At 44.4% G+C, this 26,034-nt stretch overlaps 1 protein-coding gene across 1 annotated transcript in view; it reads right to left on the bottom strand.

Moving 5' to 3' along the window:
* The window catches only part of LOC124595937 (ras-like GTP-binding protein Rho1), a 293,949-nt gene extending 279,144 nt beyond the window's left edge, over positions 1-14,805 (bottom strand). The window contains exon 1 of the mRNA XM_047134856.1: positions 14,559-14,805. Coding sequence (XP_046990812.1) covers positions 14,559-14,705 — 147 coding nt within the window. The 5' untranslated portion in view covers positions 14,706-14,805. The remainder of the gene's footprint in view (positions 1-14,558) is intronic.
* Between the last annotated feature and the right edge of the window lie 11,229 nt (positions 14,806-26,034).

Raw genomic sequence — 26,034 nt, 5'->3', positions numbered from 1 at the left:
GGATATTTCCTATTTATTGCCACATTTTAAACCTAAAGTTATTAATCAGCGGGTAAGGGAATGTACACGTTATCGTTTCCGTCCATTCAGCAACAGTGGTACAGTGATTAAGACGCTAAGTTTGTGTTCTTGAGCATGGTGGCTCAAAACCAACCTAATCAAACAGGTTTAGATCTTTCTAGAGGAGAAACAACGTGCTATATTTCCATTGGTGTGAATGATTCTAGCTGGCCGTTGTGGCCGAGCGGTTCTAGGTGCTTCAGTCAGGAACGGTGCTGCTGCTACGGTCGCAGGTTCGAAACCTGCCTCGGGCATGGATGTGTGTGATGTCCTTAGGTTAGTAAGGTTTTAGTAGTTCTAAGTTCTAGGGGACTGATGACCTCAGATGGTAAGTCCCATAGTGCTTAGAGCCATTTGAATCATTTTTTTGAGTGTGTCTTTGTCTTATCTGGGTTTCGCTCATTTTGTTCGTTTGCAGTGGCTACTACTGCGAACAAATCGACGTACTAACGGGGAAGTGTGTGGTTTCACTATTTAGCCAATTGTGGGGTGCGGCTGCCGGATGCGAAATTTGTGAGGAAAGGAGGCAGTAAAGAAATCAGATGTCTTAGTCCAGGCTCAAAAACGCTAGCGGGTTGAGTAGTAGTAAAGCAGTTAATAAGCGTAAAATGTTTGCTTATCCGGAGTGAGAGTTGATGCTGTAAAAGCTAAATATTGTCATAGTTATTATCGACTAACTGAGCTACTGTTAAAGCGAATAAATTATACAGTTTTACACACTAAAGCTCTACAGAAACTGATATAGGCATGTGTATTCAAATACAGAGATAAGTAAACAGGCAGAATACGATGTTGTGGTCGCAACATCTACATAAGACAACAAGTTTGCCGCAGTTGTCATATCGGTTACTGCTACTACAATGGCAGGTTATTAAGATTTAAGTGAATTTGAACGTGGTGTTATATTCGGCGTAGGGGCGATGGGATACAGAATCTCCGAACTAGGAATGAAGTGGGGATTTTGCCGTACGACAATTTCACGAGTGTACCGTGAATATCAGGAATCCGGTAAAACATCAAATCTCCGACACCGCTGCGGCCGGATAAAGATCCTACAAGAACGGGACCAACGACGACTGAAGAGAATCGTTCAACGTGACAGAAGAACAATTCTCCAGCACATTGCTGCAGGTTTCAATGCTGGACCATCAACAAGTGTCGGCGTGCGAACCGTTCAACGAAATATCATCGATATGGGCTTCCGGAACCGAATGCCCACTCGTGTACCCTTGATGACTGCACGACATAAAGCTTTACGTCTCGTCTGGGCCCGTCAACACCGACATTGGACTGTTATGACTGGGAATACGTTGCCAGGTCGGACAAGTCTTGTTTCAAATTGTACCGTGCGGATGGACGTTTACAGGCATGGAAACAATCTCATCAATCCATGGACCCCGCATGTCAGCAGAGGACTGTTCAAGCTGGTGAAGGCTCTGTAATATTGTTGGGCGTGTACAGCTGGAGTGATGTGGGACCCCTGATACGTCTAGATACGACTCTGACAGCTGACACATACGTAAGCATCCTGTCTGATCAGCTGCATTCATTCATGTCCATCGTGCATTCCCACGGCCTTGGGCAATTACAGCAGGACAATGCGACACCCCACACGTCCACAGTTGTTACACAGCGGCTCCAGGAACACTCTCCTGAGTTTAAACACTTCAGCTGGCCACCAAACTCCCCGGACATGAACATTATAGAGCATATCGGAGACGTCTTTCAACGTGCTGTTGAGAAAAGATCTCCACCGTCTCGTGCGCTTACGGATTTATGGACAGCGCTGCAGGATTTATGGTGTCTTTTCCCTCCAGCACTACTTCAGACATTAGTTGAGTCCATGCTACATCGTGTTGCGGCACTCCTGCCTCTTCGCGGGGGCCCTACACGATATTAGTATGGTGTACCAGTTGTTATGGCTCTTCAGTGTATGTGAACCTAATGCCTTCTTATTTAGAAAGATATCGTTGTTAGATATGGATCACTGTAGATCAGAACTTGCAAGCCAGTTACATCTACACGTGTACTTTGCCAGTTATTGCCTAATGCGTATTAACCAGAATTTCTCTGATAATAATGTCGTGGTCAGTATGCGACTTATATAAAGGGCATTAAACTTTTTCGTCACTCGTTTTGGTACGTGGGCATTTCTGTGAAACTGTCACGATGCTGAATGAATCCGTGACAAATGGTACAGGTGTACGTTGATTTCATCTTTTCCGTTAATCCAATCAAACAAGGACCCAAGAACTACGAGTGCGGGCTGAAAAGTAGTGACTTCGAATTTCTTGAAGATTTTTAAGTAAAACATACGTTATTACTATTATATTTCTTTAATATTCATATCTATATATCTGCAGCTCTCTGTCGCTTGAGGGCTCCCAACCGTGGCGTGTAACATGGCGGTGTGTAACGTAGCAACGTCGGTGCGCGAGAAACAGCGTAGTGTAATCGAGTTTCGAAATCGAAAGTTAGTCCACAAGTGGAGCAGCCTCTCTTCAATATGACAATGCCAGAACACACACAGGCGCTGCGACATCTTCAACAATCCGACCATTGCGTTCGCTGTCGTCGATCATTGTCCATAGAGTCCCGCCTTGGCTCCCTCTGATTTTCATCTGTTTCCGAAACTTAGAGAACAGGTTCCAGGACTTCACTATAATAGTTATGAAGCGATGCAAGCACAGGTGAGATTGTGGTATCAACAGCAAAGTCAAACATTCTACAATGACAGTATGAACAAACTAGTCTAGAGAGAAATGTGTTCGTCGCCAGGAGTTGCCGTATTGAGCAATAAATATGCAGATATGAAGAATGAAGATGTAGAATGTTAATAACGTTTGCTTTACTTAAAAAGTTTTCAGAATTCCCACGTAAAATATTCAGAGGCATTACTTTTAAGCACGCCCTTGTACAAACAATATTCAGTTACAGTTTGAACCTCTTTCACGTGTGAATTACGTTTCCTTATGATTCTTCCACTACATCTGAGCCTGGAATTTGCCTTTATGACGGCTACACTCACTCCAGCGTAAATCACTCTGGACAGACGTTTAAAGTCACATGCCAAACTGCTGATCTTCTGGAAGGCTATATATTTCGTAACTCGTCGCCTATCACACAACTGGGTCGACTGTGAAAGGCATTACATGGCTACAGACGTTATCCGCCAGACCACCAATGCAAGCTGCTCTCCATCAGAATGGCAACACCACGAAGACGGCTGGGACAGCTATTTTGTTATTTAAGAATCGCATTTGAATGTTCGTTGTGTATGAGTAGACAGTGTTTTGATGATCCCATAACTGCCACGTGAATATGAACTTTTTTGTCTCAGAAGCACCATACACAACCCCATGTAGGAACAAAACGACCCCACGCGACTAGTGCAGGTACTCAACCCCATGTAGGCTGCCAGTGGCCCCAAGTGACTAGCGCCCGATAGGATACACTTATCGCTCGCTCAGTTGCGCAGTTTCATATAGCCACGTCACGTACGTTAATGCAGAAAAAGAGCCTGTTTGCAGCACGACAAGTAATCACATGGGGAGTGCAATGATTTCTGAAGCACCACTGACTGGCAGCATGTCAACTACTGTCGCGGATTGGTTTTGACGCAGCAGAAAACGGAGACTAACTGACAGTGACAACACTGGGCGCACAAGTAGCAACACGTCGTCTTTTCACACGAATCGTAATTCCGTGTGCAGCATTACGATAGATGTATCCCTGGGTAGAGGCTCTTAGGACAATTAACTGTGACATATTGCATTGGTCATCGTTATAAAGACCAGGGCTTCGAGTAACGGTATGGGACGCCGTTAGGAACAACATAGGATTACATTTGGTACGCTTAGCCGGTAATCTGGACATCAGCCGCTACATTTCAGACAGGTTAAGATGTGAGGCTGTGACCTGTCTCTGTGGCGTTACTTTTCAACAAGATACCGGAAAACCGTATGTTGCCCTTGCTGTCCTGCCTTATTTTGAAACAGTGTGTGTTCGAGTGTTGTTCTAGTCAGCACGTTTCTTCAAATCCCTTAGCTACTGAAAACACCTGGTCATGAGTTGTCGTAATACTGAGACGCTATCACTCATGAGACACTATGATTCACGAACTCTACAATACTGTTCAAGCAGAATCGAAAGATGAACCCGTATCTGTCATCTAAGTTCAGTTCAACTCGATGCCCGGAGAGCTTAAAGCCACTGTTGAACTAGGTGTGACAGTTCATGTATTGCATTTGGCACTATGTATATCTCAAACCAGTTGCAAACTTAAACACTATTCATCCTGTTGTGCTGTATAAGTACAATTTTGTTTTTGCTATCTAACATATGAACATATTCCAGGCCACTGATGATGCCTTGCAGAAAATAAAGACGAAACGCGTATGGCACTAAAATTGTTTTTTATTCAGTTGCTGTCAGACGGTCCACAAGTAAAAATTATCAATATACCGTAATATCTTCCTCGTGTTGCAATTTTCATGGAAAGCTGTGTACCTAGTGTGTACAGAGGCGGTCCTATCAAACTACGCTAAAACACTCCTTGCTGACTTCGCTTCTGGTACCACCCTATTACGATTGACATAATGATCTTGCTGAGTTGTCTTCATTCCGATCGTGTATCCGTTTCACTATTCCATGTGTAGGTGTTTTATTTCCTGGTCGAACGTATGCAACTACATCGATGGATCACTGAAGTTTAACGGGATGTTTATTATCTTTGGCCCGAAAAAAGCATGTTCTTTGAGTATATTTCCTCGGGATGTATTATAGATATCAATGTCAAATTTGGTTAAAATGTTTATTGATATTTCCTCTATAAACTGGAATTTTTTCTACCGGAAATGTCGAAGAATAAAGGCAGAAGTGCCGTCGGAACGAAACCAAATTTCGATGTAGACCTCCACGCGCGGTATGCCACAAGTCAGCCGACTCGTCTGAAATAAAAATTGAGTTGACGTTAGCGAAGTATATAAGATTATTTAGGAGTTCTATCTCGCTTAAGTTATTTGGACCATAGGAAACAAAATGGTGGCCATTTGGAGAAAAGGGTTTTTTTCTTCGATTTTTCGACTTCGTCGGCCAACTAAAAACATATATAGTTGCTGGATCGGAATAAAAGTGGTACAACTCCTAGACAATTCAGTTAGCTTCGTCGAAAACAAAGAATCATGCCAATCGGTTCAGTAGACTTGAAGTTACCATACCGCACGAAAAAAAAAAAACAAAAAAAACGTCATTTCGAGAAAAACGCGTTTGAAGTTTTGACTACATATAAATGCAGTATTATGAAACATAAGTTAAATCTGCTATTCCGGGTCCATAAACTAGTCCTTCCTCTTCCTCACAGAGGGCGTTCTGTTTGATCTGGGCCATCTTGCGCTCCCCCAGAGCCGCGCGTACGGCCGGTGACAAGCGGTTTTCGGCCGCTTGAATCCGGTGGTCGTCCGAATGCTTGGCGAACTGCGTCGAATAGAGTCCCAGGGTGACGTCCATCGTTGTCATGGTCTTCAGAATTGCTGAAGACCCTTCGTTGAAGCTGCTCACTGCCAGAAAAGTGGCAGTCTCCACAGTCTTCGCACCAGAATGCAAATGCTTGGGGCTAACTTCGAAACACACGCGTTCAAACTTTCATCTGAATTTTGTGCGTTTCCTCCCAAGCACAGGTACAATAACCCATCCTCCGAAGGAAAAAAAACTGGTGCGTGAAAAAGGTCGATTTCAGCAGGTGCATTTTTTTGTTCAACCGCGAATAACAAACATTTCCGTTCCGTATTCGGAAAAACCGTTTCAGGGCTGGATTATAAACACTTTTATGGATCCAAAAATGCAGTTTAAAGAAAAATCAGTTTTTGAACGAAAAAATAGTAAACCTCCCCTTAAGAAACACATCAACCTGTGCTCCGCCATCTACCGTCCTCTGCCATTGGATTATTAGACACTCGATAGCTTACCGTTCTACAGTTTAGGAATTGAGTAGTATTCCGTTACGAATTCGGTGAGTGCAGGGGTACTTTCCTCAAGAATGCCTTATTTTCTTTCCCATCACTTCCCATTAGAGGTAGTGTTCCGTCCGTAATGACCCCGAGATTATGAAAAATATGCTTGACTCTTAATTTTCACTTCCTTTTGTGGGATCGCTTGAATGCACGTATGCTACTACAGCAAAAGCATCCGAAAACACGAGAATTTTGCAGAACTAGCGATAATGCACGCACTTCTTCATTTCGCAGTTGCAGCAGGACACAACTGGAACAGCAGCAGCAGCTCGTGCCTTAGACTTCCATGTCCGGTTGCAGTTGATGTGTTTACATTCAGTGGGGCTCGGTGCCGACTTCACTCCAGCGGGCTCCTATCTGTGACAAGAGTTCCCTGCCCTGACAGATGAGTAACAGTGAAGTTCCAGTCTCTGAAATAAGTCGCTTTATACAGTAGTGTTGTGTTTTGTTTGTGTGACTGTCGCTGATAAGAGGAAATTGAGACAATAACACCTGTTTCTAGCAAATAGCGTACTCATAACAAACAGCGACAACAAGCGTAGGTGTTCAGTTTCCCTGTCCGTTGGACAGACTACCAGCAACAGCGTCATATCCCCTCATTCCATGACGCACTACAGAGAGTATTAGAATTTAACCAACGCTATTGGCACGAAGTCTGGTCTCAACTGAAATAAATTCACTGAAATTATGTGAGTGTAGTCAACGGCTATGAAATCAGTGCACTACATTGTTCTCAAGTAATTTCAGAAAATCCGGTTATAATTAATATTTCTTCGTGTTTCTCTGTGTTTCACTAGGATTCGAGCCCAGTCCTCACGCTTATCTGCAGCACTTACTTAAACCAATTCGGGCATCCGAGCACACCTATAAGACCAAACTAAAACATTAAGTTTCACATGCGTTTTCCTCGTATTTTTTCGAACAAACATCCAGAGGTTCTCTCTTAGGCACACGATCGCCACCTCCGTCCAAGAATACCAATGACTTACGGATTTCCAGATGCAGTGCTTGTTGTCTTTCATTGGAGGGGGGTTCAATAACTAGTGCAACACATTTTTATCTGAAAGCAAGTTTCTTTCATTCAGGATTACAATACACCATATTATTACCCACTCACTCGGCTACAAAACCCTATTTCTCGACGTAATCTCTGTTCAATGAGACTGTCTTACGCGCAGAGTAACATTCTACTAGTCTACATCTACATTTATACTCCGCAAGCCACCCAACGGTGTGTGGCGGAGGGCACTTTACGTGCCACTGTCATTACCTCCCTTTCCTGTTCCAGTCGCGCGTATGGTTCGCGGTAAGAACGACTGCTGAAAAGCCTCCATACGCGCTCGAATCTCTCTAATTTTACATTCGTGATCTCCTCGGGAGGTAAAAGTATGGGGAAGCAATATATTCGATACCTCATGCAGAAACGCATCCTCTCGAAGCCTGGACAGCAAGCTACACCGCGTTGCAGAGCGCCTCTCTTGCATAGTCTGCCACTTGAGTTTGCTAAACATCTCCGTAACGCTAGCACGCTTACCAAATAACCCTGTGACGAAACGCGCCGCTCTTCTTTGGGTCTTCTCTATCTCCTCTGTCAACCCGACCTGGTACTGATCCCACGCTGATGAGCAATACTCAAGTATAGGTCGAACGAGTGTTTTGTAAGCCACCTCCTTTGTTGATGGACTACATTTTCTAAGGACTCTCCCAATGAATCTCAACCTGGTACCCGCCTTACCAACAATTAATTTTATATGATCATTCCACTTCAAATCGTTCCGTACGCATACCTCCAGATATTTTACAGAAGTAATTGTTACCAGTGTTTGTTCCGCTATCATATAATCATACAATAAAGAATCCATCTTTCTATGTATTCGCAATACATTACATTTGCCCATGTTAAGGGTCAGTGGCCACTACATGCACCAATTGCCTATCCGCTGCAGATCTTCCTACATTTCGCTGCAATTTTCTAATGCTGCAAATTCTCTGTGTACTACAGCATCATCCGCGAAAAGCCACATGGAACTTCCGATACTATCTAGTCGACGTCGGTGACAACGTCTTGCTGCATAAATAACCTACCCATCATCCACGCACTGCTTTCCGGGAGTGCATCCTTTATTGGGCAAAACATATGGAAGGCAGAACGTGCGAGATACGGACTGCAGGGTGGATGAAGAAGAACACTCCTGTGAAGTTTTGTGACCTTCTCTCGGGTGCGCTGCCCTGCGTAAGGTCTTGCATTGTCAAGGAAGAGAGAAGTTCATTTGCATTGTTGTGGCGACGAACACACTGCAAGGAATCACAGCTGTGCGCGGCCGGCCGTCCCGCGGGAGAGCGGACAGGTCTGCGCGACTTGCGATGATGACAGATGCCTCGCTAAACGACACATCATGTTTCTGTTCACTGGCAGTTCTCCATAGCCTGCAAGTGCCTATGAATGTCTGCGATGCTCTGGTTTTCCGCCAAAAGAAACTCAATGACAGCTCTCTGCTTGGAACGCAGCTCCGTTACAGACGCCACTTTGAAGGCTACATACAGCTCCGCCACCCATCGGAACTTCATGAAACTATAGGGGCTGAAGCGCGAATATTCCATGATGTCCCGCAACAAATTCCGCATTTATCAATCGAAATTGGCCGAGAGCAAAAATACGTTGCATTACTTACTGAACGCCCCTCGTAGTTGTTTAGTGGGAGAACGGAATCGGCAACCGGACAACCCCTTGACAATACAGCGCCGTTGTTCACAGCAGTTGTGAAGCAGACTGTATTACGATAGATGGGATACGTTCAGTGAATGAACCCAGAGCTGAACGCGCTAAGACAGACTCTGCGTTTGAAGAGACCTCTAGGATATGCCACACTTACAATAAACTATGTTGCCAAATATTACAAGCACGGATTTCACATACGCACAATTGCAGGTGGGTGACATGCCGATCTGTACGGTGACGCTGCTTATCTAATGGGAAGATAACAATGACGAAGAGTGATTAGAAACTCTGAAGCCAAAGTGGCTTCCTAATACCGCTAACGACTCTGAAGAGCCAAAGAGGATTGGAAATGTCACGTTATTGTCAAATTGATCACCGAGAAACGCGGTCGTGACAGCGTTAAAAAGAAATATATAATTAAAGAAACAACGCTTTTCCAAGAATGGCAATGTGTCCCCATCGCCTATTGTTTGTAGTAGTTAAAACTTTCATTATAACAGTCGTCTGTAACGACGCTGTCGGCTAATTACATCAAAAGACATTTAACAAAAACAGAATTAGAACATGGAAGTCCACTCTTTCGTGTTAAGTGTTTTGGAGGATGCAGTTTCACGGTACATTCTTGTAAATGACAGGTACGCTTCAGAGTCCGGCTGCTGTGAAACCTCTGTTGGATTTTTCGAAGAGTTGTTTTAGAAGGTTCATTTTGTGTAACATCACAAAAGCCCATCCTAGTACTTCCTCATTACAGCACTCGAAATGGAATGCTGCGTTGCCACTTAACACTAGTAACTTCTCTTAAAACGTTTAAGGTATCTCATTCTAGTAGGTCACAGGACATTTCTTAAATAACTTTCGCAATTTCATGTAGTTGTTAGCAGCTGTAGCCAAAGTGATGAACAGATTTCGTTATCTCCAAATGAAAGCAATGTAAAACAATATGGTGAGCGGTCGTGTGGCTAAAATTGTCGTCTTCCTTCAGTCTCTAGACAAAACAGCAGCAACAGTTATCAGTAGATATTCTGAGAAACAATCGCATTACATACAAGTAAATCAGTACCACACATTGTAAATACACTTGTAATGTATCTGATAAACTAACAGTCTAAAAATAAGTTAAAAGGCTTGGTCCACGAAAAGAAATCCGATCTGTGAGGGTGAATGACTATTTTCTGTAAGCTATTGGTCATGTAAACAAACAGAAGCTCCACAGGATAATAAGTCCGTCTGACATTGGCAAAATGTAGTCCGTAAATGTGTGTCAGTCCCTAAACTATCGTGTGAGAGTTATCTTTCGTCGTTTGTGAAGCGAATTTTAGGTTTCTTGGCCTAGTGAATTGGTGAGATTATAGGGCCAACAAGGTTTTTTTCATATTAAGACTGATGGATTTCCCCTAAATTATTTGGTACATGGATGGATGCCGTAAGTGTTGCCTAGCGTATGTGTTGAGAGCATAGTGGGGAGCGTCAGCCATATCTCGGAGAACTTTGTTTTAAATAACTTGCAGTCTTTTCAAGCGTTTCTCGGCGGCCAGTGACCAAACTTCCGATCTACAAAGGATGGAGAGATGTGTGATGGCACATCAGATTGCCAGTTTTGCATTTTCTGATAGCGCATCGTTCTTGAGGAGTGTGTATAATTGACAAAACAGGCCACAGTCATTATTGAGTGCACAGGTTATGTGCGACCTCCACGTCAATCCCTTGGCTACGGTAAGGTATGGCTTGCCACCAGCTGTGAGTTGACAATTGGAGATCTTGAGGTTTGTGGTGAACAGAATGGTCTGGCTCTTGTTAGGATTGGTTTTCACCTTCCAGACAGCGCAACATAGAGTTATTTTGTAAAAAAGTCTCCGGAGGCACCTCAAAATGGAGTTTAGGATGTAGCACCGCTTGAACAGCGCAGTGTCATTGGCGTACTTGGCGATTTCTCCTCCCACCTGCCTAGGTATGTCACTGATATCGATAGACAACGGAACCCTGCGGCATGCAGCCAATACCGGTTTTGTGATGTCGCAGGATCTGCGCTTCCTGAGAAAGTATATCTTCCCCCTAGGGAAAAAAGAATCAGTCGTCTTGAGTACATGTCCTGGACAACCTATGATTTTAATATATTGTGTGAAGCCATCATGCCACACGCGCTCGCCGGCCGGGGTGGCCGAGCGGTTCTAGGCGCTACAGTCAGGAACCGCGCGACCGCTACGGTCGCAGGTTCGAATCCTGCCTCGGGCATGGATGTGTGTGATGTCCTTAGGTTAGTTAGGTTTAAGTAGTTCTAAGTTCTAGGGGCCTGATGAACTCAGAAGTTAAGTCCCATAGTGCTCAGAACCATTTGAACCACTTGAACCACACGCGTTCAAAACGAGTTCCTCATCCGGGTCATGTAGGCCCAAGGGATATCTACCGGCGCCATGTCATCCTGTCTCTTGTGGCGTCACTCGGATGCGGTGTGGAGTGGTGTATGGTCAGCACACCGCTCTCCCCGCTGTTGTTGCGGACTTCCCAGACCGTGGAGCCGCTACGACTCTGTCAATTACCCCCTCAACTGGCATCACGGGGCTGAGTGCACCCCGTACTGGTCCTCTCACCTACGAGAAATCCTTGGCAGTTCCGAGAATCGAGTCTTCCGCAAAGCGACATCTAACGCATTCAGAAACCTTTTTTATATCAAGGAATAAGTAAGTGACTATGCTCCTCACTGTACAAATACTCAGTCAAGATAAGGGACTGGTGGACTGTGGAATGCTTTGTGCGGAAATAACCATATTTATATATACTGTGTGTTCTTGTGTAACGAATCTATATAATTAATCTACTCATACTCTGCATACGGAAGTAAAAGTGGTCTGTCATTTGTCAGCTTGAGTGCAACAAGATATAACGGAGTATTTTAGTCATCTTATGAAACAAAACTCTGTATCTTAACATCGTGAACCCCAGCTAGGTGATACAAAATCAAGGATGAATAAAATTTTCAGAACACAGCTTGGTAAGAAATTAAATGATTAGCGTTAAATTTATTTCGATGACAATAGGGAAGGACTTTGTCAGGAATGAATCATGGACAGCACTATTGGGAACGCTTGGCCGGCTGGAGAGACAGGTCATCTCGCTAGTCCAGCCACCGCCCGTTGTTCTGTCTCGCTCAGTCCCTCTGCTAGCCTGCTTGTCCTGCCGGCCTCGTGCTTTGTGTGTTTGCTTCGTCAAACACGCCAAATTTCTAATAACAGACGCATGGCTCTTATATGCCCGAAAAGTGTTCGGTACTGTACCATACGGTCGACTGCTGACGAAGCTGGAGTCACACGGAAAATCTACGACGTACGGTACCGGTGTTAAAATTTTTAGCAGTTTGAAGAAGAACCACTATAGCCTACTCAAAACAGTGTATTTCATTGAAACAGAAGCAACAATGAGCATGCTACATGGATGACTGACTACACATAAACGATTTATTAGTTAGGATCCGCAGCACTCCCAAATCGATTTTTGGAGGTAGTATTGTCTACCAGAAGGTTCTGGCGTCGCTGATTAATGGTAAGGGAATGAAGAACGGCTTTCACTCTCTGTACTGGCTGGCAGCTTTCCAAAAGTGGATAGTGTTTAGCGGTCATACTCTGGAGCCTGTCTGGTAGATTAAACACCTAACGATATGAAACGGAATTAACAATGGAAATCAATAGCGAAATAAGGAAAGCGAAAGGATAACATATTCGTTGGCTGTACTCTGGTAAAATGGTGTGACACGTTTAAGAAAGCTGCATCCAAGACACTAGGCAAAAGTTCTACGAAGCTGTTCCGGTGTTTGAAATAGCCCGCATGAAAGCTATGAATAAATTCAGAGACATGCTGCTTGGACTGAAAACATGTCAGTACAGCACATGTGACAGATTCACAGAGAACCTTAGTGAACCTAATTAGTATCTTTGGAAGAATGATCATATTGTGTTTACTGAACCCTTTCGAAAAATAGACACCTGTTTTTGAGAGAGGCTTCAACAAGTCTATCGTCTATATTGTACATCTTGTGTAAGGATACAGTTGACACGTTAAGAGATATTACGGCATGAACTGGTATGTACACAGATTCAAATTCATTTGTGTTCGGAGTAAATGGTACAGGTAGCCAGGAGCTCTCGGTGCGAAGCAAAACCGTCCATTACTGCACTGTCGCTCTCACAAGGGAACCTCCCCATCGCACCCCCCTCAGATTTAGTTAAAAGCTGGCACAGTGGATGGGCCTTGAAAAACTGAACACAGATCAATCGAGAAAACAGGAAGAAGTTGTGTGGAACTATGAAAAAAATAAGCAAAATATACAAACTGAGTAGTCCATGTGCAAGACAGGCAACATCAGGGATAATGTGAGTTATGAGCGCCGTGGTCCCGTGCTTAGCGTGAGCAGCTGCGGAACGAGAGGTCCTTGGTTCAAGTCTTCCCTCGAGTGAAAAGTTTACATTCTTTATTTTCGCAAAGTTATGATCTGTCCGTTCGTTCATTGACGTCTCTGTTCGCTGTAATAAGTTTAGTGTCTGTGTTTTGCGACCGCACCGCAAAACCGTGCGATTAGTTGACGAAAGGACGTGCCTCTCCAATGGGAACCGAAAACATTTGATCGCAAGGTCATAGGTCAACCGATTCCTCCACAGGAAAACACGTTTGATATATTCTATACGACACTGGTGACGGCATGTGCGTCACATGACAGGAATATGTGGTCGACCCACCTAACTTGTACACGTGGCGAATGGGTAAAAAGATTCTTCTACCTTGCCCGATTTAGGTTTTCTTGTGGATGTGATAATCACTCCCAAAAAAGTGATGAAAACATAAGAGTTTGTCACATAAACTGCAACAAATGAATGCAACAGTTTCACAGTCGCACAGTTTTCTCTGTCAAAAGATATGTTTTTAACGTTTTCAAATTTTTCCGTGTGTAGACCGTCAAATCCTACATATGTCCAAGCAAATCTGAACATGTCCTAGAATTTTGGAGAGCGAAGTTGATTATGTGTGAGTGCCTGAACTTTGATAATTGACACACGATCACGTAAACAATACTGCTCTGTGTACCTGCGCAGCTTTGCAAAATCATAGAATGTTTTCACAAAGTATTTCACTTGCCGTCCCCATACTACGGCGCATTTACCTCGCATCGGACGGACAGATAATAATTGTCTGAAAATAAAAAATTAAACTTTTCACTCGATGGAAGACTTGAACCAAGGAGCTCTCGATCCGCAGCTGCTCACGATAACGACGGGACCACGGCGCTCATGAGCTCACGCTATCCTTGATGTTGCCTATCTTGCGCATGGACTACTCAGTTTGTATATTTTGCTGATTTTTTTCATAGTTCCACACAATTTCTTCCTGTTTTGTCTGTGTTCAGTTTTTCAAGGCCTATCCACTGTGGCAACTAAATCTGAGAGGGGGTGCGATGGGAGGTTCCCTTGTCAGTACAGCTGGTACATGCCTCTCCTCTCTTTGTCTCGTTTAACTTTGACATCTCATACCATTTATTAAAAATCCAACTCCTATACCCATTTACAGGAAAAAGCAAATTCACATCACGGACATGTATTATTAGTTTGTTACTATATACGCTAATATCTAGAATATCATAAAGCACAACATATATTACTATATCGCTACGACAATTCGAACTAGATACCTGAGGAAAAGAAACACTGCCCTCTCTCTTTTATTTTTGGTGAACTGCCAGACGAAAGAGTACTGCTCAGATGCAATTCACCATGATCACTCACCTCGACAAATTTGTCCGAGACGAACCTTTCGACGAGCGCCGTCTTGCCGCACTTGGAGTCGCCGACGAGCACGATGTTGCAGTCGATGTCCTGCAGCGCGTCGCCGCCACCGCCACCGCCGCCGCCGCCGTCCCCTCCCGTATCCATGGTTTCGACAACAACGCGGCGCCCCGTCTCCCGCAGCGCACGGTACGGCAGCGGACGCACAGCTCACTCGGCAGCTCGGCGCGACACGGCACTTGCTAGTTCCGGGCAGCCCGCGGCGCCAGCATCCCGCTACTGGCACGGCGGAGGCGCGCCGGGCACGTGCAGCTGCTCTCCCAGACGCGCATGCGCACTGGCCGCCGTCTGCGAGTAGGGCAGCCCCAGGTAGAAGCAGACAGCGCGTGGCCCTCCACGGCAGCAACAGCTGGCAATGGACCACAAAAATTCTTACATCGTGCACCAAGAGTTGTACACGAACTCTGTTATTTATTGTCCTTAGTTTTATTTTGGACCACGTTTATGCCCTGCATTCACTAGAGTGCGTTTTGCAGAGAGAACTTTCCGCTCTTTCGTACTGTGATGAGCCAAAACGTTACGACGACTTGGTTAACAGCGTGACAGTTCACCTCTGGAACGCTATACAGCGCTGACTCTGCGTGGCATGGATTCGACAGCCCCTGGGTGGTTCCCGGAGGTTTGCGACAACAGATGTATACACAAAGGTCACGCAATTTCCCAAAATTACGAGGCGCGGACCAGACGCCTAGTTGTATCCAGATGTGTCCTACCGGTTCAGAGATCGGGAGAATTTGATGGCTATGACACCAAGTGAGGCACTACTATGCTGCTAAAACTACTGTAGCACGTTTGTGTCCTTTGGACCCGTGCAGTTACGCTGCTGTAAGATGAGACTCAAGTTGGAAAAGAGATGAAGCATAAAGAGCTGCAGCAGGTCCCCAATAAGTTCACGTAGCTCACAGTTGAGCTGACGTTACGTACTGGATCTTTCCCCCCACCCTCCACCCCAACCCCCTCCCCAGCCAAAAATAAGACTCAAATGGCTCTGAGCACTATGGGACTTAACATCTGAGGTCATCAGTCCCCTAGAACGTAGAACTACTTAAACCTAACTAACTTAAGGACATCACACACATCCACGCCCGAGGCAGGATTCGAACCTGCGGGCGTAGCCGCAGTGCGGCTCCGTACTGAACCGCCTAGAACCGCTCGGTCACAGCGGCCGACCGCCCCCCCCCCCTCCCCCCCACTCCCACCTCCCTACCCGCCCAGCCGAATATAGCATTTCATCAAGCAATTATTATGAACTTGGTTATGGTATATACATTGAAGTTTTCTTGAGTCAGATGTTTGGTGTTCTCGCAGTTAACTGTATTCTTCAAAATGCGTGTCTGTCAACAAGATTGAGAACATGTTTCACGAGCATACGTAATAACCTTATTGGTTGAAAGTAGCCAACCACAAACAATATGACGTTTTGTGACGCTACTGGTGAAGAAAATAACAAACCGTATAAGAACCAAATGTATGTGGCGTTTCTACGGGAATAAGCGTGAACTTGAATGGGTTGTTCGAGTTGCAGCCCCGCTGCTGAAGAGAGTTGCAAACTTAAGGAACAAAAAATTTAAAATTTTCGCTCAGCGCAGTATTTTGGAGTGGATTTAAAGAAGTCATCATCTGACGTATGGATTAATTATACTCCAAACACAATACATTTTATAGCGTTCAGAATTAATAAAATTGAAAAGCACATTAGACCTAATTCTTTATTATATATATTTTTTCACAGTGATAATTAGTAGTAAAAATTATGTATTAGGGAAAATGATAATTGTATCGGAGAAATTATATGTTCCTCGTGGGTTACCTTTCATCAAATAAAGTTTCTAGAACTAGCTTGGAGTGTACTTCAAGTCTCTTTGTATCGCTTCCGTGAGGATAAAACTACATTAATTACAGAACACACACAGCCATTTAAAAAGTCATTCTTCCGACGGTCATTACGTCAATGCAACAGAAGGGAGGACGCTATACCTAGGGGCAAGGGGACGGGCAGGGCACGCTCGCCTGTCTAGCTCTCAGGGGAAGAAAGAAATATAGTATAGACAGGTGTTTCTCTCTCAAGAAATTGATTTAAAAGTTGGTACTACCCAGATATTTAACAGAGTCGGAAACAGACCTTTTGTTATGGCTTCTTACAAGTTGCTACTCGTCTTCCAAAATAATGAAAATACTTCGTACCTCCTAGTTCTCCTCCCTCCCTTCCCCTCTACCTCGCCCTACTCACTACTGGGTAGTAACTGGTACAATGGGAGGTACCCACTGCAAAGCAATTCACAATGGTTTGTATAGTATGGATGTATATGTAGATTTACAATCCTATCGTTACCTTTCTGACTGGTAAAATACCTGAAACTGATGACACAGATGTGGGTCCCAAAAACCCTGTCGACGGTAATAATCTGATCTGTGACGTAGCGCAAAGTCTAGGTTACTTTGAAATGCCAACTAATGTGATGGAGAAAAACGTGTGTGTGGCGGCAGACTGATCCGTAGCGTGCCACGAGGTCAAGGTTATGCTAGAATGCAACAGTGTGATAGTGGGTTGGTAATGCCTACGATTGTGTTACCGAAAAACCTGTCTGTGTTTGAAGACTGGTTTGTGGAATAGCCCGGTGTCTACGTTAGGGTGGAATGCAACGGTTTGGTTGTGAGTTCGTGGAGCTAACGAATGTCATATGTAATAGAGACACATCTGTGGTAACAGACTGGTCCGTACCGTAGCCCGAGGTCTGGGTTAGGTTAGAATGCAACAGTTACGTTGTGTGTTGGCGAAGCCAACGAATGTGATAGCGAAAAACGTGTCTGTGGTGACAGGGTGATCTGTAGCCTAGCTCGAGGTCTAGGTTAGATTGGAATGCTCAGTTAGTTTGGCAGCTGGTGATGCCAACGAATGTGATAGCGAAAATTGTGTGTGTTGTCACTGACTGGTCTGAAGAGTGGCTCGAGGTCTCGGTTACGTTTGAATGTAACAGTCGAGTTGTGAGTCGGTGAAGCCCACGAAGGCGATAGCGAAAATCACGTCTGCAGTTACAGACTGGTCTGTAGTGTTGCCAGAAGTCTAGGTTAGGTTGGAATGTGACAGTTTGGATGAGTTGGCGAAGCTAACGAATGTGATGGTGGTAAACGTGTCTGTAGTGACTGACTGGTCTGTCCCTTAGATTGTCTAGGCTAGGCTGGAAGCTAAAATTTCAGCTGATGGATGTAAAATAATAATTAGGCCATTTGAAATGTGTTTCAAGTGTTTGTCCTTAGGTAACTGATTTTATACGAAACCTGAGAAATGTAGGCCTATCATGCTGTACTGGACTGCTGTTACTTTCCTTTTATCATTTCAGTCTGTAAAAGTTCGCTGTGTCCTGCAACTGTTTGTTATCGATACATAATGTGGTCTTTATTCTGTTTGTGATTAGTTGGAGTTATTGTCGCTAAACATCTGATCTTTGCTTTTTTCTATGGCGTCAGTTACTGTTTCTTTGACTTCCTTCGGGAAGTGAATAGTTTGGCGCCTTTTTAAATATTGTTAGTTTCGAACATGTAGTGAGTGTTTGTAGCGCCTTAAAAAGAGTCAGCGAGTTTATCAGGAGTTTATATATAGTCTGTAAGATGTTTACCAAATTGTAGATTTGTGTATGTCGAGTGAATTCATTGCAAAAGAGAGAAGGTGTGATGTGTGCCAATCGGAAATTAGGCTGGGACAGAAGAAGAGTTTGAGTGAGGGATTCCTGTGGCAGTGTCCCGTAAAATGGAATTATAAGGGAAAGAGAAAAAATGTTCAGCAATAGTATGTTCTTGGTTTACTGCTAGCAAAGTACCGATAAGTATCATTTCGTGATTGACATACTTCTGGTTGTATGAGTGTATCAGCAAATACATTTGTTACGACCTAAAACATGGTCATATATCTGTTGTTGTTGGAAAGGAAAATGAAGAACTTGGTGGGAAGGACGTAATTGTAGAAACTGATGAGTCTCTATTTGGTAAGAAAAATCTGGGAGGGCCAACAACACGCCAGGGCAATGGATATTCGACGCTGTTGAAAGATACACTAATAAGCGCTGATGCCGTGTACTTCAAGAGAAATCTAAAGAGGTTAATTTGGAGATAATTAAAAAAAAATACGTGGAACAACAATACTTTCTGATTGTTTCAGTTCCTATATACACCTAAAAGATGAGGGAGTGAAGCGCCTACCCGTAAATCATAGCCTTTATTTCAAGGATCCAAAAAGTAGAGGACATACAAACACCATTAGAGGAACATGGCAAACAGTTAAATGATCATTACAAGGAACATGCATTTTATAATACGAGGTTTATTCCAAAAGTAAGGTCTCCTATTTTTTTATAAGTACAGAACTCTGTTTGTGTGGCAGTTTGTCACACTGTTATGAAGAAGAGTGCTTCACGCGCTGTGTGAAAACATGCACCGAGACGCTCGGTCTTGGCTTGGCAGCCGTTGAGAATGGAGGTCCCGTTTGATGTTACCGGCAAGTGCGGATTGCGTGCAGTTATTCTGTTTTTGAACGGAAAGGGCACTGCGCCGATTGAAATCCATCGCCAATTGACGGAAATGTATGATGAGTCGTCCATGGGATGTCAAAAATGTTCGTCAGTGCAGTAAAGGGTTTGCAGCTGGTTGGACCGAAATTCACGACGAACAAAGGAGCGGTAGACCGTCAATTTCTGAGGAGACAGTGTTGAAGGTTGAGCAAAGCATGCGTGAAGATCAGCAGATCACCCTGGATGACCTCTGCACGTCGGTTCCTGAGGTTTCCCGAAGCACCGCTCACAGAATTTTTACGCAAATATTGAACTACTGGAAGGCGTGTGCAAGATGGGTGCCACGCATGCTGACTGAGGACCACATGCGCCAACGAGTTGATGCTACCCGCGCATTTCTTCACCGCCTTGCAGCCGAAAAGGACAACTTTCTGGACTCAATTGTTACGGCTCAGATGGTTCAAATGGCTCTGAGCACTACGGGACTTAACAGCTATGGTCATCAGTCCCCTAGAACTTAGAACTACTTAAACCTAACTAACCTAAGGACATCACACAACACCCAGTCATCACGAGGCAGAGAATATCCCTGCCCCCGCCGGGAATCGGATCCGGGAACCCGGGCGTGGGAAGCGAGAACGCTACCGCACGACCACGAGCTGCGGACAACTGTTACGGGTGACGAAATCTGGGCATACCACTTTACACCTGAGACCAAGCAACAATCGCGCCAGTGGTGGCACCCTTCTTCGCCAAAGCCGCGGAAATTCAAACAAACTCAGTCTGCCGGTAAAGTCATGACAAACGTTTTTTGGGATCGGAAAGGGGTTTTGTTGGTCGACTTTATGCCCACTGGGACCACAATTAACGCTGACAGGTACTGTGAGACTGAAAAAACTCAAACTGGCAATTCAGAACCGGAGAAGAGGACCGTTGAGCAAGGGCGTACACGTTCTCCATGACAACGCTCGCCCACACATCGCTCGGCAAACCGTTGCTCTCCTGCAACAGTTTCATTGGAACGTAATCATCCACCCACCCGCCCTGCAGTCCTGACTTGGCGCCCAGTGACTGTCACCTGTTCCCTAGGGTAAAAGAACATTTGGCCGGAAAGTGATTCAGCTCCGACGATGAGGTGAAAGAAGAGGTTAATAACTTTCTGAAATGCATGGCGGCGAGCTGGTATGACGCGGGAATACAAAAACTGCCACAGCGTCTACAAAAAATGCATCGACAGAAATGGTGATTGTGTCGAAAAATAGCTAAATTTTCAAGCTGTAAACTAATATAAACCATTGTAGAAATAAAGAGGTCTATGTACTTATAAAAAATATAAGACCCTACTTTTGGGTTTACCCTCGTACTTTATCATCGAATAGCATCTGAAGGCGAGCCTGTAAGTTCGTCAGTCTTATCAGTTTCCTCTCTTGCCATTGCAGGATTCGGTGGAGCTATCATCCAGTTGCCTGCTTGTGGTGGTTTTGGGTTTCTGGTAAATGTCTTCATCAGTACTTTTCTAACCAATATGTGTTACTTTCCTTCAGTCTCCTACTCCATGAAAGCTTTATGATGTAGGGCGTCTTTCTCGATATATTTAACCCTTGCAAATTAATTCGTGATCTGTCCAACTGGTCTGTCAGTTTCTTTCAAAGCCGCAGTGGAAAACTGGAGACATAGTTTACAGTTATTCCTTGTTTTACTACATTCCAAATGGTTTTGATTGTAATAGAACATTGTACAAGGGGTACCACAACAACTATTTCCAATTTTCCCAAATAACAGAGGGAATGAAATTAAACATTTTTCTTGATAAAAAACGTCTAGTAATACGTCGTTTTTAAAATGTACTGGGATGAAGGAAACTGTATATTTTACTTAAAGCGCTGGTAGGACTTTTAATATGAAACGAGTGCGCAACTTAGAGCACGATCTAAGCAATGTGCAGCAAAAAGATTTTTTCAACGGAATTATTGCCATAAAATCTAATGCAAATTGCAAACATATTTGTAAATGTTATTTAAATTTGTAGCTAATGCAAGATACTGTAATTCTGACTGGAAATATGTGCGGAAATCAGAAATATGAATGCAAAAAGTGTGCTCGGGAATAAGTACGTAGTAGAGGTAGAAAATTTGACTTTCAGTGTCAATTCTATGGTTTCCCACGCTTTCGTAGAAATACAATGTCAAATGTTTTAATACGCCAAACTAAGATATTCTGTGAGTTATAATAACGAAGTAACGTCAGTAGTGCATTGTTACCTTGGCAAGAATATAAGCTGAAACAAAACCTTCTTAAATCTGAGTGATGAGCGTTGGCTTTCACATAGAAAACGAAGCATTTGCAGATGTTGTGTTGTTGATACGTAATGTTTACGTTAATTTCCTCCACATCAGAAAATTAGGAACAGTTACTCTGTTACTCCCATTTACAAACTTCGAGCGATTTCTTCAGGGGCATCTGCGTTCTAAGTACAATGCAGTGTCAGTTCACAGTCTGTATAAATTACTTGAAAGTTTACTAGCTCTGCAAACCAGAATAACGCTACACCCAGCATTCAGCCGAAGTTAGTGTTGTCGATAGTAACTCCATGATACACGTGAGTACAGTACCACGCACTCAGTTTCAATCTTTTGAGTCACGAACTACTCTAAATTCATCCGGATTGCGTTGGCAATATTTGTGAGACGTATCGTACCATAGTATAAATTTCATTTGTGAACATAAGTCTACAATTTAATGAGAAATTATATTTATTCTATATTTGATCCCAGTGGGTATTTCTTGTGTATCTCCTATACTCCCCGAATTACGTTATGTCTGAATCATATCACATCTTCTTTAAAATAACAATAAAATTCGATTCCTACATTTGGATCTTGGCTCAGTCACTCATCATGCCCCGGGCTCAGTCCTGGATCTTAGCGGCACTGAACACAGATCCTAATGAAGGCCACGTGAATGACACCCATAGCACAGTACTGCCTATATTTGCCTGCGTCCGTGGCACACTGCATGTTTTGAGCACCCTTTCGCTTCGATGGCAGCGTATCCGGGAACCACCATCGACCTAGTGAAATAAGAAACGTGATTTAATCAGCCAGGTGAAACGTTTCCATTGGTTTACAGTCGAATCTCGATGATCCTTTAGCCATTGCGCACATAACTTCTGACGTCAACATTGAACATATAGAAGTCAGCTGTTGTGGAGCTGTGCACCGAAACATTTGTGCTTACACCAGTATTCTATTCTCTCGCCAGATCTGCCACATATCGCCGCGTATCCTCCTTCACAGAGCGGGCATTTCTCGGATCCCCACATACTGTGACGAGGTGTGGGCGTCCAACTTTATGTCACCTACTCGTGGGATCTCCGTTCTTCAGCCGCCTCCCACAGATACTCAGCTTCCCCATCTACGAGATGTTCGTTCTCAGGCCATGGCCCATAGCAATCTGCCTTTGTTACAGTCCCTTATGCTAGTGCATAACCTCTATAATAATTCACCATTCGTCATCTTCGGGTTGTGTTCAAGGGCATTCGTCACCGGTGACAAAGACAGGATTCCGAATTTTGGCACTCCGCTTCGTTCAGTCGACTGACAACAATTACCGCGGAGGGTACGTCAGACATGAATCTGTGAACTTTCACACTTGCGAGCAGTTAATTCTGGGTCTCCCTTGGAAGTTACTGGCTGGGTTTACTTTCCGGGCCCACTGTCTTCATTATCCTCGGTGATCTGAACTGCGACTGTGTCTCCTGCCTTCACGCAGATTGAGCAAAATGCTCCATTTAATAAATACTAGGATTGTAGTGACATATTTATCTAATTCAGTTGCTTTTTCTACCTTCTCTAACGATGGTGTCCTGCAATACGTACTTTAGTATAAACTGTCGCAATGATGGCACACTTATCCGACAGATCAGTGGTTGACAAATGTACTTTAGATACCACCACAGGACAGAAAGACAGTTGGTATCGTATGGACAAGAGAGCAATACCAAGTCGATTGCAAAAGATTTGGTAGATTCGTTTAAAAATTGTCCCACGTCAAGTTACTTTCAATAGGACAACAACTTGTACGAGAAAACTGATGTCGAGGCTATGGAATTTTTATATGAAAAAAAAAATCGAAGAAGCAGTTCGTGAGAGGAGGAAGAAGAGACTCTCGTATTCGTTTCGGTACGTTGATGAGAGTTTGGTTATACCGCTTCATGGAGAAAAAGACCTCTCAGAATTCGTAATTATTTCGAATGATACTAGTTCTAATATAGAGGTTATTATGTTAGAAGAGAAGGAGGATAAAATTCGTTTTTTGAAATACAAGTGCTTAGAAGAGACGACAGGCGCGCAGGCTACAGAAAGCTCACTCACGTGGATAGATCTTTACAGAAGTTGTAGTCATCGTCCCTAGCAGAGTGGAGGAGTGATCGTAACATGGGCAGAAAGAAAGCTGAAGGAATCTGTGAATCACAGCACTTGGAAGACAAGCCCGATCATTTAAGAAGTGCCTTCGGAAGAAGCAGCTGACCTGAAAAAAGGACAAATAGCGCACTACACACTAAAAGATCTGCAGTTTCTAATGAAAAAGAAACCAGAGGAAATATTTCCTTCCATTCCTAAAAATTGCCACAGATTGCATCAGCGGAATATTAAGAAGACACGACTTTGTCAATGTGTTTAAAGAAACAAAGAGAGTGGGCGAAAGTTTGAACACTGCGAAAGACCGTCGCCTGTCGCTTGCCACAGCAAGAGCATACACTGATCAGCCGGAACATTATGAGCACCTACCTAATAGCCGGTACTTCCATCTGTGGCACGGATAACAGCGGTGGCGCATCGTGGCATGAAAGCATGAGGCCTTGGTAAGGGAGTCAGCAACAATTCTGCGGGTCCCGGCCGGTTTTTGGATTTTCTCTGCGCGGGTCTGGGTTTTTGTGTTGTCCTCATCATTTCATCATCATTTGTGAGGGTGACTAGATTGGATTGTGAAAAGAAAATGGACTGTGTAGAAACTGGGACATTGTACGGGACCTGATGACTGTGCCGTTGAGCGTCCCACAAACCAAACATAATCATCACCAAATCTGCCCACACACACCATCTAACTCCCGCAAACTCCAGGGATGGAGACAATGAGCTCTGAAGCTACGTTTAGTCACATCCGACATTTGTTCAATCGGGTTCAGATCTGACGAGTTGGCGGCCACACATCAATTGGAACTCGCCGCTGTGTTCCTCGAACCATTCCATCACATTCCTGGCCCTGTGATATGGCGCGTTACCTTTATGAAAAATGCCACTGCAGTCCGGAAACACATGAAGGGGTGAACGTTGTCTGCAACCGGTGTAAGACCCTATTTGGCCGTCATGGTGGATTGCACTAGCTCTACTGAACCCGTGGATTCCTATGTGAATATTCCCCAGAGTGCAATGGAGCCGTCACCAGCTTGTCTCCGAACCACAGTACAGGTGTGAAGGAGGTGCTCTCCTGGAAGACGGTGGATTCGCACCTTCCCGTCAGCATGATTAAGAATGTACCGGGATTCATCAGACCATGCAACGCTCAGTTACTGCGCAAACGTCCAGTGCCGATGGTCAGGTGCCCATTTCAGTCGTAGTTGCCAATAGTGTTAACATTGGCACATGCATAGGTCGTCAGTTGCGGAAGCCCTTCGTTAGGAGTGTTCTGCTCACTGTGTGTTCAGACACACTTGTACTCTCCCCAGCATTAAAGTCTGGTGTTAGTTCCGTTACAGGTCGCCGCCTGGCCTATTGTGCCGGTCTACCCAGCCCGTGACGTCCGACATCGGTAATGAGGGAAGACCGAGCAGCCCCACGACGTCTGGACATGGTTTCACCTTGGTTTCGCCACGTGTTACAGACTCTCGCCACAGCACTCCTCGAACACCCGACAAGTCGTGCAGGTTCTGAAATACTCCTGCCGAGCCTTCGGGCCGTCACCTTCCCTCTGTAAGTCTCAGGTTAGATGGGACGCCATCTCTGTCCTACATACGGACAGCGCTCACTGATACTACATACATCGTTCGTAGGTCTGACCAGCAGTCATTCCTCGCCAGGTGACGCTGATATTGCCTGAATGGGTTTATATCGATAGCAGGTCGGTAGTCATAATGTTCTGGCTGATCAGTGTTTAAAATCACTTGCACACGCGGTCAGGTGTTCAATTAGTGACGTAATTAGCCAGACCCGTTGCCCTTTTGTCATACTAATACGCCAAGCTTTACTGTCTGTTACTCACCGTAACAGGTTATGAGACACAGTGCTCCCAACATGTACTATCAATTCACATACTGGTGTAGCATTCCTTACAGGAAACACGAAATGGCATACCAAATGGACCGAAGTCTTGCGCACCAACGTAGTAATTAAGTATGGAATAAAATTTTATTGAAACCAACTGGGACGATGCAAAGCGAAGCACGCTCATCGAGTATGCAACGATGGCGTAATGTCAGCACTCAGAAGAAACGCGGTACAAACGAGCAGAGAGCTCATTGCCTCAGATTGCGTGAAGCGGAGTAGCAATGGGGCTATGTGTAGTAAATAAACCTAGGAACGACGCAAGAACCCCTTTCAGACTGCAAATTTGCAAAAAGGAACGCTCTGAAGCTTTGAAATCAAGCATTAGGTTAGCCAAGAGCGTTGATGAGTCCAAAAAACGGGAGAACCTTCCGTCACCAGTACGGGTCCATCACGTCACTGACTGCAATAAAACCCCCGCCTTCTTTTCGCTCATTCTCAGCGTCTGCCCACTCCATCCGGTCACTGATACCGTTGGATGAACAGCTCTGGCAGTTGCAGGATGCGTCGGTGAATATAACGAAGTGTTTGCAGCCGCCACCAGCTTGGAGTCTACTGCTATGAGTGTGCAGCCATCTGATAGTGGAG

This window comes from Schistocerca americana, chromosome 2 (genome assembly GCF_021461395.2).
Source record: "Schistocerca americana isolate TAMUIC-IGC-003095 chromosome 2, iqSchAmer2.1, whole genome shotgun sequence".
NCBI lineage: Eukaryota > Metazoa > Arthropoda > Insecta > Orthoptera > Acrididae > Schistocerca > Schistocerca americana.
The sequence above is the reverse complement of the archived record's forward strand: the minus strand, read 5'-3'. Positions and strand labels throughout refer to the sequence as shown.